At 40.4% G+C, this 17742-nt stretch overlaps 1 protein-coding gene across 2 annotated transcripts in view; it reads left to right on the forward strand.

The window, feature by feature from the left end:
- Positions 1-17742, forward strand: part of plxna4 (plexin A4) — a 226569-nt gene that overhangs the window by 8258 nt on the left and 200569 nt on the right. For both annotated transcript variants that reach the window (XM_034863434.1, XM_034863433.1), the window contains exon 2: positions 15655-17001. In XM_034863434.1, coding sequence (XP_034719325.1) covers positions 15757-17001 — 1245 coding nt within the window. In that variant the 5' untranslated portion in view covers positions 15655-15756. The remainder of the gene's footprint in view (positions 1-15654; positions 17002-17742) is intronic.

Below are 17742 nucleotides of genomic sequence, written 5' to 3' on the forward strand. Positions count from 1 at the left end.
GGAAAAAGGCTGCAATGAAACAAAGAGTGAAAAATTTAAAGGGGTCTGAATACTTTCCGTACCCACTGTATGTAAGCTCTTGACACTGCACTCTGGTCCTAGCGTTTCTTCAACTGTATTGGTTGTAAGAACTCTTGATTGAGATTGATGTGCGCAGTAATTCAGAAAAGTTTAACCTCTTTCAACTTATAAAGAGGATAAGTGATGATGGTGCTAAGTGCTAGAAAAGGTCTGTGACATCTTATGGAAGGGGAATTTTCAAAGCACCACATATACAAATACGAAAACAACACCAGTGTTTGAGGTTTCAGTAGATGCATGCACAAAGCTTTTTATTAGGCTTTCCACAGGTTTTGCTGTGAACAAAATACAATGGAACAATACTAAGATTACCATGCAAATGACTGTATTATTGCTTTTATTTAAAAAAACAAATTGTGCTGCTATGATTGACAAGTGTTTTTAGACCCCTGTAGGAATGGCCATACTGAGTAGTGTTGACAGAAATATATACTGAGAATGTGGTAAGTATGTTTGACTACTTTATTTGTTAGGTATAAAGTTGTTTCCTAGCAGGAGGGATCCCCTATTGGCATGACCAGACAATTTAAAGTTAATGATATGTCTCACCACTCTTGTCACCCCCACACACTCTGTTCCACTCATTCTTGTCTCCTCTCTCTCCCTCACTTCCTGTCTTCTCAGTGAGTCAGTGGTGTCAGGGGGCATCAGTATGCAGTGTTACCACAGTAATTGTGAAACAGTGGGCTGCCACGCTATAGCCAGAAGCCAGTACTGTAAAGCCCTCCCTGCATCTCCCCACCTTCTCCTGTCTACCCCTCCCCTCTGGATATATCATAGTCTAGCAGCATAATGTTGGGGATGTTACGGAGAGATTTAACAAGGCTTACACTGGGATTTCATGTTATTCTTCCCTGTGTGCTACCCTCTTTTGAGTTTGGGATTTTGCCTTTCTTGAGTGTTTTTTTTTTTCTTCTGTTGATGGGATTTGGAATGGCTTGTCTGTGAATGCAGTGATTGACTCTTAGCCAGGACCCTACAACAAAGTACTGGGAAGAAGTTTGTTGCGCTCCTGGAATAAAACAACTATAATTTGTTATTTTGGTTACGCTTCAGACTTATCTGGTTAATATGTAGGAAGGTGTTTACTCACACATGATATCATAAATCAACTCTGACCCTTGTTTCATTTATGTCATTATTTCTCACTCCCTCCCCTGTTGTAAAAGATTGTTAGGACTAAGAATCATCAACTGAACGCTAAAAGCTTCCTGCCATCTCAAGCTTGTATTTTTGTTTAGCCAATAAAATATTTTCACTATAGCAACACACAGCATCCTTACCTGCCACCCACGCAACTAACAGCATTCCTATGGCAACATGATTTGTCAACTGAGAACCCCTCCACAGAAATTGTCCTCACTGCTGTGCTTGCCTTGAAAAATAGCAGGAGGCACTAAAGAGACATGCTAGGTTGATGCTGTGATGGATATTTGACCTTTTACTTTCTCTTTTTTTATCAGCAGTGAGAAAAAGGTGCCAATACACCGGATAGATTACAATAACTGTTAGATTGCCTGGATTTTACGGTCCTCTACCACAATGAATGTCTTGTCTATTTGAAAACACTGACTGATGGAGTGTTTGGTGCTTATTTGGTGCTCATGCTATCCTGAGCAACTGCAGCATTTCTGAGCAGGATGTTTTTTTTGATTATCGATTAATCTGTCAGTTATTTTTCTGATGATACATTGATTCATAAAGGTTGATTCAAAGTAATAAAAATGTCCATCACAAGCTCCCACAATCCAAGTTGGTGTCTTCAAATGGTTTTGTCTGATCGGAAGAACAATATACAGTATACTAACATAGAAAGAGAGCGGAGATCATTTTGCAGCGACAAGATGTCGAGTATTATCAATAAGGACAATGTGACCACACCTTTCTATACTGAGCACACATCTCCTTCTGCCACCTCCCACCCAGTGCACTGGAAGTTGCTGGAGACATCAGCATTACTCCAATAAACCTGTAAACCTGCCTGCACTTAGTTTACCCACCCCTCAGCTGATGTTCAGGAATGGTTTTTCTTGTTAATTGTGTACATTATTGTGTACATGTCAAACTGTCCGTTGCATGAATTTCTTTTAGCATATGAAATCTAATATTAATTATACTGAAATTTTAATAAAAATTCTATCATGAGATTCTACAAAGTCATCATTGTTTCTCCGGAAGATTCTCAGACCCACTTAGAATATGTATGAACCCTTATTGAGTGCCTCTAACTTTACAAATTGATGCCATCACTCTTTACTGTATGTTTTTCTGCCTGTATTTTGGAAAAAACTGTGTTTTGTCCACATTTTTTTAATGCCAACATGGCAGACAAAGTATGACGCTGACATTTGGACACACATGTAATACTTTTTTCATTTAAAAAATATAATTGACTTTAACAGCACATATTGTTTAAGTTACTTGAAGGCCATCCCCTCCATTGACCTGCCAGTTAACACGTTTTGACTTAACATTTGAGCTCCGACCCTCCCCTTTACAGTCAAGGACAGCAAGGGGTTCAGGAAAATTATGTAGGTGCACCTCTATCTATATATATATATATATCTATATATATATATATCTATATCTCTATCTCCTATGTGTTTATGAGCATGCGTTACTCTTAGCAACACCACCGTCAGAATTTCTATGAATATGTTTGTGTATTTAGTTTAAATTCACATTAATGGACATGTGTTTGGCATGCACCTGTTGCATGAGTGACTCCTGTGGTGAATCATTCGACTCATCAATTAAATATTAACAGTCAACATTTTCATTGCAAGCCCAAAGGATACTCTGCAGTGTAATTATTCTCAATTATTGCCAATTACTGGCAATTACTACCTAGAATGCCAACATTAGTTTTAGTAGTTTAGATAGATACATACTTTATATTTGACAGTAGAAGAATTACTTAAAAACGGAAAAATGTTATGCGCATTACGTGTTATGTTACGTGTTGAAAGATAATTGGAATGGAGTGTGAAGCTATTTAGTTTGAGGAGATGCCTTACATATTACATTATATAGTCACCGATATTTGTTACAATAATGGCATCATAGCTTTTTTTCTTTCTCATCTTTGTTTGTAAATTTGACCTTTTTACCGAAATGACACATTCACTTATCCACTTATGCTGAATCGTGCCAGCTGTTTCTTCTTCTGTCTCTCTGTCTTTTCTATTTCTCAGTCAGTAGTTATAATATAGCACCATTTGCTGAATGTGTTTAAAAGTGGTATATCTCAGCAGCTGGAAGGGCACTTTTGACACATCCTGTCAAACTGCACATTTTTCAGTTCTGTGAGACCATTACCGCAGAGCTGCAAGTTTCTGCACGTGTAGATATTCTGTCTTCACTAGCATGTCCCACATTCTTCATCTATCCCACATGGCCTATACCTAGGGAATTTACACTAGATGGGCATGTGAACAGAATGACAAAGTATGACACATTCTGTACCTTTTTCAAAAGCAGAGTCAGAAATAAGGTCATATTTTTCTTTCTAATTGAGGCAACTACAAAGTTAGGAGCAAGACACAGTAAGAGGTACATGAGAGATGGTGCATCAACATCCAACGGAGTGTTCAGTTTTCCATTGACATTGTGAAAAATGATATGTTGATTTAACACAGTGGTAATTTATGAGGTTTTACTTAGTGCTGATGTTGAATTGGATGACAATGCTTTTTATGGGTGTCCTTTTTTGATTTTCTTTTAATTTTAAAAATATTTTTAATTTAAAAAAACATAGGACAGCTGAAGACATGAAAGAGGAGAGAGAAGGGGAATGACATGCAGCAAAGGGCCGCAGGGCTGCCGCTGCAACGAGGAGTAAAACCTGTATATGGGCAAGTGCTCTACCGGGTGATCTACCCAGGCCCCCGTGGGTGTACTTTTTAAAATAATTGTTATATCATGTTAGTGATTTTAATCTTTTTTCAGTGGATTAGTAAAGAGTTAATTACATTTGTAGGCAGTTAAATTTGAAATACAGCAACACATGAAAATAACAATTTAAAAGGGCACTACAGGGCAGTCGACTGACCTCGTTCCAGCTGTGCGTATTAAAACCAGGAGCTGAGATCTTTAAGACTCTTCTTCATCACCACTACAGATTATAAGGGAAAGCTTTAATCCACGCGCTTCAAGCAAACCAAATCAATCACTGCAGTGATGAGCTCACAGATGTGCATTGTGCTCCTCTATGGTCTCTGTGTGTAACAGTTTGTGTGTGTGTGTGTGATGGAATGGGATAAGATAGGATGGCTAAATATAACTGTTTATCTCCAATAGTTTATTCCTTGACCTTTTGTATTGAGCTCACCACACATGCACGCACCACACATATTTGGTGACAGACTTGCAGTACTGTGCACATCTACTTTCAGATACCTAAAAGACACATTTTTAAAAGAAAAGAGATTAAAAAAAAAAAGGTGTAGAAACGGAGTGAGTGAATTAAAGCAGCAGCAGCAGTTTAATGTTTTATTATAATCACCACAAAGCCTTCTAAATTATTAAGCTTTCATGTCTTAGAAGTTAATCTCAGAGGTCAAGTCTGTTTTAGCACTGTTCAGCAACAGTAAGGGAGGAAGATGGGGAAAGCGGCTGATACAGACAGGTCACTGAATAAAGGATTTAGTGGGAGAAACAGACAAATAGATAAAAAAAAAGATTAAAACTGCGACCAATAGCTTCATTTGTCATAACAAAAGATCTGAACTGGGGCAGGCCTCAGCCGGTTTACAGCAACATTGAGTAAGATCAGAAGCAGTTATTTTGGCTTGTGGATATGTTTTTTCCTTTTGCCACACAAGCTGTAACCAGTTGGACATAATTGTCATTAAGACTGTGTTATCGATGTTTTTATGGCTTATAGTAGTGAATGAATAAGAATTACTGGATGTTAATGACAGCGAGGGTTACTTGGCAAAACTAAGTGTGACTCATAAAAGGTAAATATAATCAATACAGATATGACAAAACGAAAGGGTGGATCTCGTTATATCAAGTTTTCATATAGGGATTACTTTGAAGAGATGGCATGGTGACATGGCAGTCCTGAAATATTTTGAAAATACAATTTCAGTGGTTCGTTAAACTAAAGAAATATCTTTTTGGCAAGACTGTAGCACTAATGATTTGGGGCTTTTGACAGTTTTGTGGGCTTTTTTTCTTTCGGTGTGGCCACATTTAAAATACAATTCATACCCATTTGTTTTTCATATTCTATTTCATGATGCCAGTGGTTTAGATCTGAGGTATTTAGATGTTATGGTAACAATTTATGTGCTTTCCCTCAAGGTACCAGTAGTCTCTTGGCTTGTCTCAACCTGGACCACAGATATCCAACTCTTCTGCACCCTTCCCTTAGGGGTTGTGTGTGTGTGGGGGTGGGCGCGGGTGGGGGTGGGGGTGCGGGCGTGCGCGTCACAGCAGGCATTTGGGCATGTTGTAGCAGGAAGTGCACAAGTTTGATCGAAAACATAAATAATGATGAGATCTTGTAGCTCTTTGTTTGGAGGGCCACCCCAAATAAAGGAAACTCTGAAGCCAAGGAAGACAGAGCTTTAGTTTCTACATTGATCATACAACCTCATTTAACCTCTTCTTCTTGCTCGCTCCCTCCATGTCCGGTCAAGAGGCTTCACAAGCTCACCCCCACCCTATTCAAATAACCTCCACTCCACATTCTTACATAAGCTTTGTGTTATGGTTGGGGGCCTAAAGTGTTATAATTCCTGATTTATTACATGCTTCAGTGGCACTGACATGCTTGGATAATGCTGAGCAAGACAGGCAGGGAAAAAGGAAGAGGGACAAGAAGAGTGATGAGCGAATTTGAAAGAAGAGCTTTAAGAATGTCACCTTTTGCTGGAAATCAAGTCTCACCACAACTCAGCAAGCCTGACTGCAGGGAGGGTAAAACCTCAGAGGTCACACTATGCCTGTTTATGTGTGGAAATGCCTGCTGCTGGGAAGGATTTGTTGGGTATATTGTCTGTGTGGACAAATAACAGATATTCACATTTACATTCACTTACTCTATGCTCGACAAAGTATGGCAACACGATTTCTTATTTACTTCAAATATATCTTAGGTATTCCTGCACTGTGAATTAGTGGCCCTTATCAGCTAACAGTAAGGCTCTAATTCAGGTAGACACAAGCACTCCCATGATGAGCAGGAACCCAGCCTGCCTTGAAGGTAACAGACAGCAAAGACATTTCTGTTTTTTTGACCAAAGCACGCAGGAAAACTCACGGAGCACACTACTGGGACGTGTCTTGTTTCTCCCACTGCAGCGAACCATTCAGAGTCATTTCAGCTTCAAGCAAACTACAACTCATAATTAATTACTGTGTCGAGAGGAAAAAGGGATACTGGAAACTAGAGATGAGACAGAAAGGGGAAGGGAGGGAAAGAGGGATATTGAGAGGGGGTGGGGGTAGAAATATCAAACTCATGAAATAACAGAAGCGCTAAGGGATGGAGGAGAGGTACAGGTGAAGTAAAAATGGATGGATAGAAAAAGAGAGGGAGGACGTGTTGGGACTTTAATGGTGCCATGGAAGCGAGAGCTGATTTGTCTACACAGCTCTGCATTCCTGTCTGCCCGTAAGCGTGGGGAATAAGGGAATTGGGAGAGAGAAAGACAGAGAAATGGAAAATGAGAGAGAGCTAGAGGCTTTAAATTTGTCCTGTGAAAGCAGCTGTCAGACAGTGCCTAGCAACACCATTTAAGAAGGATTGTTGGCTACATTTATAGTAATTACAGCAAATTACATCTTTTATGGCACAACATGACTATAACTAGGGGGCAGTTCAAAAGTATGATCAAGGAGATCTCTTGTGTTAATAGAAAATATGTCATCTGTGTTTCTTGTTAAATATAGATTAAAGGGAAATATTAAAACTCTGCTCCACTCTGCTCATCCTTACAAATTTCTAAGTTTTTTGAAACACTCCATCTTAGAATGGGATTGTTTAAAGCATTACCTGTTAAAACATGTCAAAAATAGGTGTACAGTGGTCATCCTGGTTTTTTACTTATTGTTCTGATATTCTGTATTCTATACAGCTTATAAATGCAGATGAAACTTTTTCAAATGTAATACTTATGTTGTGTGTGTGATTAGGGTCCCTAATGCTCACTGATGAGTTGCGTACGTCTTTGTCAGGACTCAGTCATCCTAATTCGAATTCGGAGCTTCATTAAGTTCACTCTGTAAATGGCCTTCTCTGGCCACTGCTGTGTGACCTGTGTCAAACACAGAGGCCCTTCCTATTCAGGAAGTCAGCCACAGTCTAACCCAATCAGAGCGAGGCAATGACTGCAGGCCAGTGGGTTCTTCAACAGCCCTAATGACATTAGACCCTCTTGATCTGTACGGATGATAACATACTCCACCAATCTCAACCTGCATCAACACCCACTGCATAAAGGCTCAGCCTGAGCCATGTATGTGTCTGAGTGTGTGTGTGGGTGTGTGTGTGTGTGAGAGAGAGTGCAGAGTTTGTGTTTGAGTGACCTTACTTTGGAACCAAGGACTGTTTGAGTGCTGTACTCCATCAAGGTCTCTGTCATTTACCACTCTCTTTGCATTGTAGAAACACTACTAGTGATAGCTAGTATCATAGATAGATTGTTATAAAATAAGTAATGCAGAGATTATTATTTCTGTATAGAAAACATTCTGGAGGGGCCAGACTCTAGATAGATGAGTGTTTGAACCCCATCCTACTAAGGATGATTTGTTAATCTCAGAAAATGAAAGGGTTTGAGCAAAGAAAAGGGATGGACAGATATCAGCTACTTCTCTAAAATCTAAAAAGGGGTTGTCTAGTTGGATCTTTGCTTGGACCCCTTCTCTGAAATGTTCCAAAAAAGCCATGCTCTAAAAAAGGATAGAAAGAAAGAAAGATGGCAAGCTAGGGAGAAAAAAACATGCAACACAACGTTTTTGTTTATGCTTGATACACTTACTGTGTAACGGATCAGGGATTTCCTATGCTTGGCTATGCTTTTTTTCGCACAGTAAATTCTCAGGCCACAGGATACTTTATTTTTCTGATTTTGTTTTTGCCACTTTTTTGACATTTCTTACTGTTGACTTGCATCTTTGTGGATAACCATGTTATTTCCATTACAAATGGGCTGCTTTTCATTATGCTAACGTGTCGCCTCCCTTCCCTCACTTGTGTCGTCCGGGGGAGCTAAGACACAAGGAAGCCACGCCAAGATGTGGGAGAGAGATGCGAGGACAGCGGAGTTGAAGCTGCTACATGGGAAATGTTTGGTTTAATAGCGTCATTCTAAAATGACATCAGTTACTGAGCAGGAAAAGATTCCCTTGAAAATTGTAGGTGGAGATTTTAAAATGGTTGCTTTAATAGTTATCTATGTATTATTTGTGGAGCATTGATGCTCGTAAACACTGGAATGATTGCTACATCTGTAGTACATAATGTCATAGTTGCTCTGTCAGTTTTCTGCCATTCATATGATATGTATCCAGTTGACAGTACAATCCGAAAGCCTTCTTTATAATATAAACAGCCGTGGTGGATTAGACCTCCTAACCCCGATCTAGACAGGGTATCTGGTGACAGTAATCCATGCTGCTAATCCACGTCTTGATGTAACCAAGGACACCCCGGCTTCTCTCTCCATCCTCTCTGTCCTCCTTTCTTCTTTTCTGCTGCTGCCTTCCTGAGAGAGATGACTGTGCCATCTGTTTTGTGTATCAGCAGGGGTTATCTTAGCCTGATAGGCATGTTAGACCTGATCACTCCTTCATCCATCAAGTTTTGCTTTGTCTGTCTGTTCACAGATGTGTGTGTGTGTGAATGATAGGGCTGCAACATTATTATTTGATTGCACATCTTAATCTTATAATAATAATAATAATACTAATTCATATACAATAATGGAATTCAGCCACATTGATGTGTTTTTTAATGCTTGTCTCTGCCCTAAAAAAAGCCTGCTACTTTTACAAATAAAAAAGAGAAAATATGTTTGGAAATAAAACTTCAATAATTTACAATTTTTCTTTAAACTGAGGCAAATAATCATGATTGCAAGTTTAAGTAAAATCATACTTTTAACCATGAAGCATGCTAAGCTATTTAATGCATGGATATACATGGCCATGCTAGCTGTACATACATGTTTGTCCATGTTATTTAAAGGTGTTTGGATGTTAGTGCGTTTACTTAGCCTGAGTCTTGTGAGGGCAAGCCCTTTTAATGCTGATTTGTGTGCACATTTTTATCTATATTCCCATGTAATATATGATTGGCTTTTTTTGAGAGGGAAAGTGTGTTTGTTTCGGCCATCAGCAAGCTGAAAAAGCCTTAGTTTACTTTGCTCTATTTTAATTAGAGCAAATTTTAATTTTGCCAGAGTTGTAGAGGGGTAAGATGGGGGTGGAGGGCAACATGTACTTTTGAGACAAGGTATAATGCCAGTTTGTGAGTGTTGGTGGGGCACTCCTGCTCTGCTTTTTTGTGTGTGTGTGTGTGTGTGTGTGTGTGTGTGTGTGTGTGTGTGTGTGTGTGTGTGTGTGCTCGTGTGTGTGCTCGTGTGTGTGTGTGTGTGTGTGCTCGTGTGTGTGCTCGTGTGTGTGCTCGTGTGTGCGTGCATTTGTGGTGTGATTATGCTCTGTGAGTGCAGAGACACTGTGTTTTCCTCTAGTGCCAGTGTGTGGCTGCAATGCAGAGTGACGCTTGTTCCTCTGATCAGTGCCAGAGCTCAGCAGGGGAGTAGGGTGGTTGGAGGTTTGGGGGGAGACTTCACCACTCCACTGCTTCTGGGACAAACATATCTGTCTGCTTGTTTTCTTTTTATTCATCTGCCTCTGTGTCATTGTCTTTCTTTCTGTATTTTCTGTCTTACTCTGGCTCTCTCACTCACTTATTTTTGCTCTCTTTTCTAACTTTTCCCATGCTGAGTCTCATACCCCATATCTCAGACTAATACTTGCTGATCCTCTGCTATGCTACCACTGCCTCCACCCAGGACTCATCATATCCCAGACCAATAACAACTACAATCATTTAAAAAGGTTTCCATAAATGCATGGTAATGCATTGTAATAACTGGAGCACTTATTAGTTAGACATGTAATCAAGCTGCTAAGCAGACTTTAGTAGTAGGTGTTTAGTAGTGTCAAATGAGCAGGTGCAGAGTCTGAATGAGTGTTAATGAGAGCCTTAAAAGTACATTGCTACAGTACTACAACAGCCATCTGATATCTTGTCAACCAGAAAGATTCATGCCCATAAAACACAGCAAAGGCTGACAAAACCATTCCCAGGGTGCAGTGGCGAAACAAGGGCCCTCTGTCCCATGAAAACGGTAGAACATAATGAGCAAATAAGCACAGAAAGGCATTTACAGAAATAAACATTTTTGTCCACTGCTGCTCTAATTACTCCTAAAACAATGCAGTCATTAACCAATTAAAACTAGACTACACACCTACCAACTATTTAGGGGCCTGGCAATTGAGTTATCTCACAAAATCTCTTTTTTAAACAAATAGTAAATATTACTGGATGCAAGTGGGAGTTCCTCTATTGATGATGAGGGTGAGAGCTCCCCTAGTGAAAATGCCAACTATGGAATTCTGTACAAGCATGAGAGGAGACTATTTTTCCAAATACGGCTATCTTACATCTATGCATCTAGCCACCCTCCATCTCCCCAGCAAATGGACACAGGACTGACTGAGTAGCTGACCTGTAGCTAGAGCGAGACATGCTCTTAACATCTCCATTACCTTTCTGAAACCTCACTGACCTTTCTTCCTTCTCACTTCATTCTGCTCTACATTCTGTTTCCTATCTCTTAAATCTTTGTCATCATTGTCCCTCTGTATGGCATACCATTCTGTTTGCTTGTTATGCAGTCTTGATTGTCTCTGTGTGCTAGTCTTTGACAGTCTTTCATTCGCCTCCTTTCACCCTGCAACAAATTACCTTTGATAAGTGTGCAGTCTGTTTTTTCTTTATGAATATAAAAGATTATGTGTTATTACCCAAATTCATACTCATAATCTCCTAATCCCGTTTGACTCATAGTGTTTTTCTAAATGTGATAGTTATTTTAAAAATGTACACTGTGAGAAGTTAAGCTGTTTACAAAAGACTTTGACAGTTTCTTTAATTCCAAGTAATTTCTTCAACATGAATGCCTCCCTCCGTCAGACTATAAATAGCAGGGAATTATTTTTTCAAGGCTTTTTTGTTGTGTCTCCCAATTGTCATGTCTGGCCTCTGCTCTCCATTACACAATCATTGCCAAAGCAAAATGGTTCATGACATATCCATAATAGCTTTGCGTAGTACTGGTGTCGCTGAAATTAGCTTTGCTGCATCAAAATATTTTGCTTGAAACAGAGCGTTTTGTAGCAGTTGATCTGTGAACCTAACTGTGTGGTTGTGTCTTGTTGGAAGTTTTGAGCAATATTTCTGACAGCCAGATTAAATGTACTGTATGTGTGAGAGACGGAACACAAAAACTGTCATCTGGTTTAGGGGTGGGGGAGACACATTTTATCCATCTGCCAAGCTTCTCTTCTCCTGTCCGTGTCCGTGTGTGTGTGTGTGTGTGTGTGTGTGTGTGTGTGTGTGTGTGTGTGTGTGTGTGTGTGTGTGTGTGTGTGTGTGTGTGTGTGTGTGTGTGTGTGTGTGTGTGTGTGTGTGTGTGTGTGTGTGTGTGTGTGTGTGTGTGTGTGTGTGTGTGTGTGTGTGTGTGTGTGTGTGTGTGTGTGTGTGTGTGTGTGTGTGTGTGTGTGTGTGTGTGTGTTGCAGCTAGCCCAGAGAAGTCAGCTACACACTCGGTTCACAGAATTCGAAGCCCCTACTACCTTTTGCATCTGCCTCATACTCTGGCTGGTCTGTAGTTCTTATACATCATTGCCATCAGTATCACACCTTATTTTAAAATATAAGAGCAGGCAAGGGAAAAGGCATGTAGCCTACTAATGGAATACTGGATAAAGATAAACTATGTGTTAAAGTTGTGTGTGTGCTAGCTTGCTTGCTTGCGTCTGATGTGTAAATCCTTTGAACCAAAGCAAGCTTTAATTAATGGCGCTTGATGATCAGCAGGCAAAGGCAAACACCAACTAAACGAGCCCGTCAGGAAAAATAATTGCATTTCACCAACAGATTCATGTGGCAGACACAATGCCCTTGCAGGGTACCACTGATCAGAGTGTCAGTTGTTAGTATTTTGCTCACAAAACTCCCATTTATTTCTTAAGGGAGACTACTGGGAGCTTTTCTTTTCAAGTTTTTTGTTTGTTTTATTTTGGATGTCAGCTGCATGTTTCAGTGCATTAGTGTTTATACTCATGAGGATAGGTGAATGTGAAGGTGGTATGACAGCCTTTCCTTCTGTCTTTAACTATGTCTCACACCCTCCTTTTCCCTTTTAGTCACCTTTTGTCTTCCTTCGGCCATCTCTTCCTCATTTTCTATTAATAACCCTGAATATATACTAACTGAATATAGTTGTCTGTGAATTTTAGAGGAACACTTAGTTATGGTCATCCCTCCTGCTAGGTAAATGAGAGGTGGGAGCTCCAGTGCTGTTCCCTTTTGTGAGATTAATATCCAGCTCCTCTTTTATTTTTAGGATAACATTATGGGCTCACTGCTCTGTCATTACAGCAGCATCAACTAGCTTCTTTCTCTAAACCTTTCTCCCTTACACTCACTTTGACTTCGGTGGGTGGACACTAACGGAAACAACTTAATATGTAATGTTATTGCCTTGCTGCAAATACCGATTTGGTGAATGTGGTAATGTTAATTATTTTTTCAGAATCCCAAATGTGTTGATTTTTATTTAAACACTTTACTACTGCAACAGTGTTTTGGGGGAATTACTTACTTACTATAGAATGTTTTGTCTGTCACATAATTTACTGCAGTGTTATTTTATGAGTTTGTTACTGTATTTGTCAACAGCCTGTATTTCCCTATACTTGTTTCTCCCTTCACCCTCCTGCGTCATAGCTACTGTAATGATCGCTCTTTGACTCACTCTTATTCATGCACAAACACGCACACCTCAATACATGTCATCTTTTCTAACTCTGTATCAGTTGTATCCCTCTCATCCTCCTCTGGTCCTCTTATCCTGTGCAGAGAGAGGCTGTCTGCTCGGTTCTCGCTCTCTCTCTCTCTTGCTCTCTGCCTGCCAGTAGATGGAGAGGAGATTGGTAAGATTGCAGTGAGATTGCATTTGACACCACCAAAACTTGTGATTGCCTGGATATGAACCTGAGAGGTGATCTGTGGCTGGATAATGTTAGGTAGCACCAACATTTATGGGTGAAAGTGTTCACATTGATCAATGTAAAAGGTGAAAGACTAATATGCGAGATTTACAATTGGAATGTTATGCCAAAATAAATGCCCTGAAAATGAGTGAAAAAAAAGTAATTGTTTTTAGCGCGGACAAGAAATCTTTTTTTCCTTATGCCACAAAAATATTAGAATTCTTCTTATATAACTTTACATTGTTTTACGTTTTCTGTCAGCTGAAACCCAACCATGACATTGTTCAGTAAAACTGTGTTTTTCCAATGAAGATTCCAATTTGAGTAAAAGTGTGAGTGAAGTTTTTTTTTCGGTCTTCACCATGTACCTTTTACACCACAGCATGCACATTTTTATACATTGAATATGAAAAGGAAAGATGTTGGTATTACATGTACTTTTTACATACAGTACATTAGCACTAGGCACAATACAGTTGTACTTGAAAGTTAATATATTGATAATAGCTGCAAACTCTTATAATAATAATAATAATAATAATAATAATAATAATAATAATAATAATAATAATAAAATTCATAACATTTATATAGCGCTTTATCATAGACACTTATAGCGCTTCAGGGGGAGGACTATGCTCTAACAAATGTGTAGCACCCACCTGGGTGATACACTGCAGCCTTACGACACCAGTCTCTCACCGCATCAGCTTGGTAGAGGGGAACATAAATGTAGTGGTTGGGAAACCGGAGCACCTGGAGAAAACCCAGGAAGAACATGCAAACTCCACATGGAAAGGCCCGGGATGACCTGCTTACTGTTTTGTTAATTTAAAGTTGTGTATACTATTGTGCATATTTCCGTTAAGGACAAATATACTGTACATGCAAGAAAAATAGTTAATTATTTATAATGTTTTCACACAACAATGATGCCATTTTGTTATCAGTATGATTCAGGTTAGTCTGTGGAGTTAGATCTGCTACACCATATACATTCTAGGATAAGGGAAAGAAAGAATCTGGGTTGTTCCCATGTCTTTCAACTGTCGCAATCGTCTTGGGCAGTGCTAAACTCTGGACACATCAACGGTGGCTTTGCAAAATAGTCTTGGAAAGGAACTTGTTTTTGTGCAACCTTTCTTGGAAATGTACAGTACTTCTGTTGATCTAGACTAGATTCAGGTTGACAGCATCAGGATAAAACTGAGGATTTGATATGGATTTGTGTTGCAGTACTTTAGTGTGTGTGTGTGTGTGTGTGTGTGTGTGTGTGTGTGTGAGAAATGTATAACTGCATACTACCCAGGTGAACACCACTCCTCATAATATTCAGTTTACCACTTAGGCATTTGAGCAGGCAACAAACACAGGACCACCATGTTAACACGTAAATGCTGTCATATCTTCTTGATTATCCGTCTCGGAGAGTTCCACACACCACATGCAAAATGTTCATTAAATTGGCATGGTTTCGCATGTGTGTGCGTGCCTGTCTGCTATGGCTATATGTGTAATGCTGAGCCATTGCAAATGACCTAAGGAGTACAGGGAAGCTTATTTCTGCAGACACTTGCATTTCCTCTCTAATTGTTCCTCTTCACTCTACTTTGTGTGTGTGTGCATGTGTCAGTGTGTGTATGTGTGTGTGTAGGTATGTTAAAGAGAGAAAGAAGGTCCTTTTCTCTCTGCTAGCAGTGTCAGCAGGTGAGATGCCCTATTGGGAGAAAAGAGAGAAATCGCCAAAGCATGCAAATTGCTACTCCAAGGGGAGATCAATTAGGTGTATAGTGGCTGGAGCAGAAAGGCAAGGATGGGAGTAGAGGGGCATGGGTTCATGCAGAGAGATGGTGCAGAGCCATGCTGATCACCTCCTCTGAGACAATACATTACTCCTCCTCTTCCATCCTTTTCCTCAATCCATGGACTGATCCTATTGGCCAAAGCTCTCCCTGCACAATACCTTTTAAACCTCTACTGTGCCTCAGCCTCATTCCTTTTTCTGTCCAGCCTATTTCTTTTCTAATTATAGATTGTGCTAGAATCTTAAGTGTGTGGCCTCTTCAACTGTTTTCCTCATTATTCTTTGTAAAGATGCTCTGTTCTAATCTGTGCCAGAGGAATTTAGAACATAAATCACACTAGAGTCTTCATATGCATAATGGATGTTAATCAATACCATGTGACAATTGCCTTGAAGTTTTTTTGCAATTTTTGGTTAAGTTTATGTTGCTATTGTTCACTGGGCTTTGTCTCTTCCCTCTTTAGGTACATAATGACCATCTCAATAGAGGCTTGATCTGGATTGGCCGATAGCACTGGACTGTGCCTCCTTCCACCTCCTTGACCACTCACAGCCTCAAAACAACCATGGCGTCCCTTACCAGGACACGGACCTGCTTTTTTGTATGCTGCTTCCTGTCCAGTCTGGCGCTTCCAGTGACATCACAAACAGTGGTGCAAGCCCCACAGCCTCACAGTGCCGGCTCCCAAGTGATCACAGCATCCCTTCAGGCGGAGGATTATGAATCATTTCATGCCGAGAACACTGAATGGACATTCAATCATCTAGCAGTGGACTATCGCAATGGCAATGTTTATTTGGGAGCCGTCAATCGCATATACAAACTGTCCCCGGCCTTGGAGGTCCAGGTGTCCCATGAAACTGGCCCGGATGAAGACAACCGCAAATGCTACCCACCACGTATTGTCCAGCCCTGCAGTGAGCCATTAACACTCACCAACAATGTCAACAAGATGCTTCTGATGGATTACCGGGAGAACCGGCTGCTGGCATGTGGCAGCCTTTACCAGGGCATCTGCAAACTCCTCCGCCTAGATGACCTTTTCAAACTAGGAGAGCCCTTCCACAAGAAGGAGCACTACCTCTCTGGTGTCAATGAGAGTGGCTCTGTGTTTGGGGTCATTGTGTCATATGGCAATGCCTCACCGGACATGCTGTTTGTAGCCACAGCAGTAGATGGCAAACCCGAGTACTTCCCTACCATTTCTAGCCGCAAGTTGGCCAGAAACTCAGAGGAGGATGGCATGTTTGCCTATGTCTTCCATGATGAGTTTGTGGCCTCTATGATTAAGATTCCTTCAGACACTTTCACGGTCATCCCAGACTTTGACATATACTACATTTATGGCTTTGCCAGTGGGAACTTTGTCTACTTCCTGACTTTGCAGCCTGAAATGGGGGGCGGGCCAACCACTGGATCCTCCTCTACTGGTCGGGAACAGGTCTACACCTCTAAGATAGTCCGCCTCTGCAAGGCAGACACCGCCTTCAACTCCTATGTGGAGGTGCCTATTGGATGCATCAGTGGCAATGTGGAGTACCGTTTACTTGAGGCAGCCTACCTGTCCAAAGCTGGTGCTATCCTGGCACGCTCACTAGATGTGGCACCAGATGATGATGTTTTGTTCGCCGTCTTCTCAAAAGGCCAAAAGAGGCGTCCACGCCAGGCCTCGCAGGACTCTGCACTTTGTGTCTTCTCTCTGCGGAAGATCAATGAGAAAATCAAGGAGCGGCTGCAGTCGTGCTACAAGGGTGAGGGCACATTGGACCTGGCTTGGCTCAAAGTCAAAGATATTCCCTGCAGCAGTGCGGTGAGTACTACTGGAACACAAACACATGCAAGTTTAATGACAGTACTGGGAAAATATTTACTATATTGGTAGTGCTTTTTGATTCCACACATATAATTTGCATGCACTAGTACACACATTCTCTACTGTAACATGTAGTACCTTGCTACTTATCTGCCAAAACTGCGGGTGTCAGGCAGTTCTTATTCAAGTGGTATTTATCAAACCCATTTAGGAAAAGGGTATTTTATGAGACTGCATTAACAATAACTAAATAGTGATATTTCTTATTGCTGCAATAGTTTCTTACTGAGGGACACTATAGGTGAATCTGTTGTAAAAGCTCTCCCAATGTGACTATAATGAGCTGGGGTGCACTGCGGGAGGTCGTCATGAACACTGTGTTCTTGGGCGGGTTCATGCTCCATCCCATTATGATGCAATATTAACCATCCACTGCCTCTTTTAATCTGCTCACCTTTTAAACAATGCAGCTGAATGCTCATCCAAATTAACATATTCTATTCTCCATAACAGCATTACAAATTCAGTGATTCAGTTCATTTGATTTCTCACTTTGTGCACATAAAAAACAAGGTTAAATTGGGTGTTACGTGTTCAAACCTCCTCCACAAGCAGCCAAATCTGTTTCATGCATTTTTTTTCTTGATCTCGTTACATCATCAATAAAAACTGCCAACCTCAAGAAATTCAGAATTACCACAATCAGAATGCATTTATTATTTATCATGTTCCTCTCCA

This window comes from Etheostoma cragini, chromosome 23, assembly GCF_013103735.1.
Source record: "Etheostoma cragini isolate CJK2018 chromosome 23, CSU_Ecrag_1.0, whole genome shotgun sequence".
Taxonomy (NCBI): domain Eukaryota; kingdom Metazoa; phylum Chordata; class Actinopteri; order Perciformes; family Percidae; genus Etheostoma; species Etheostoma cragini.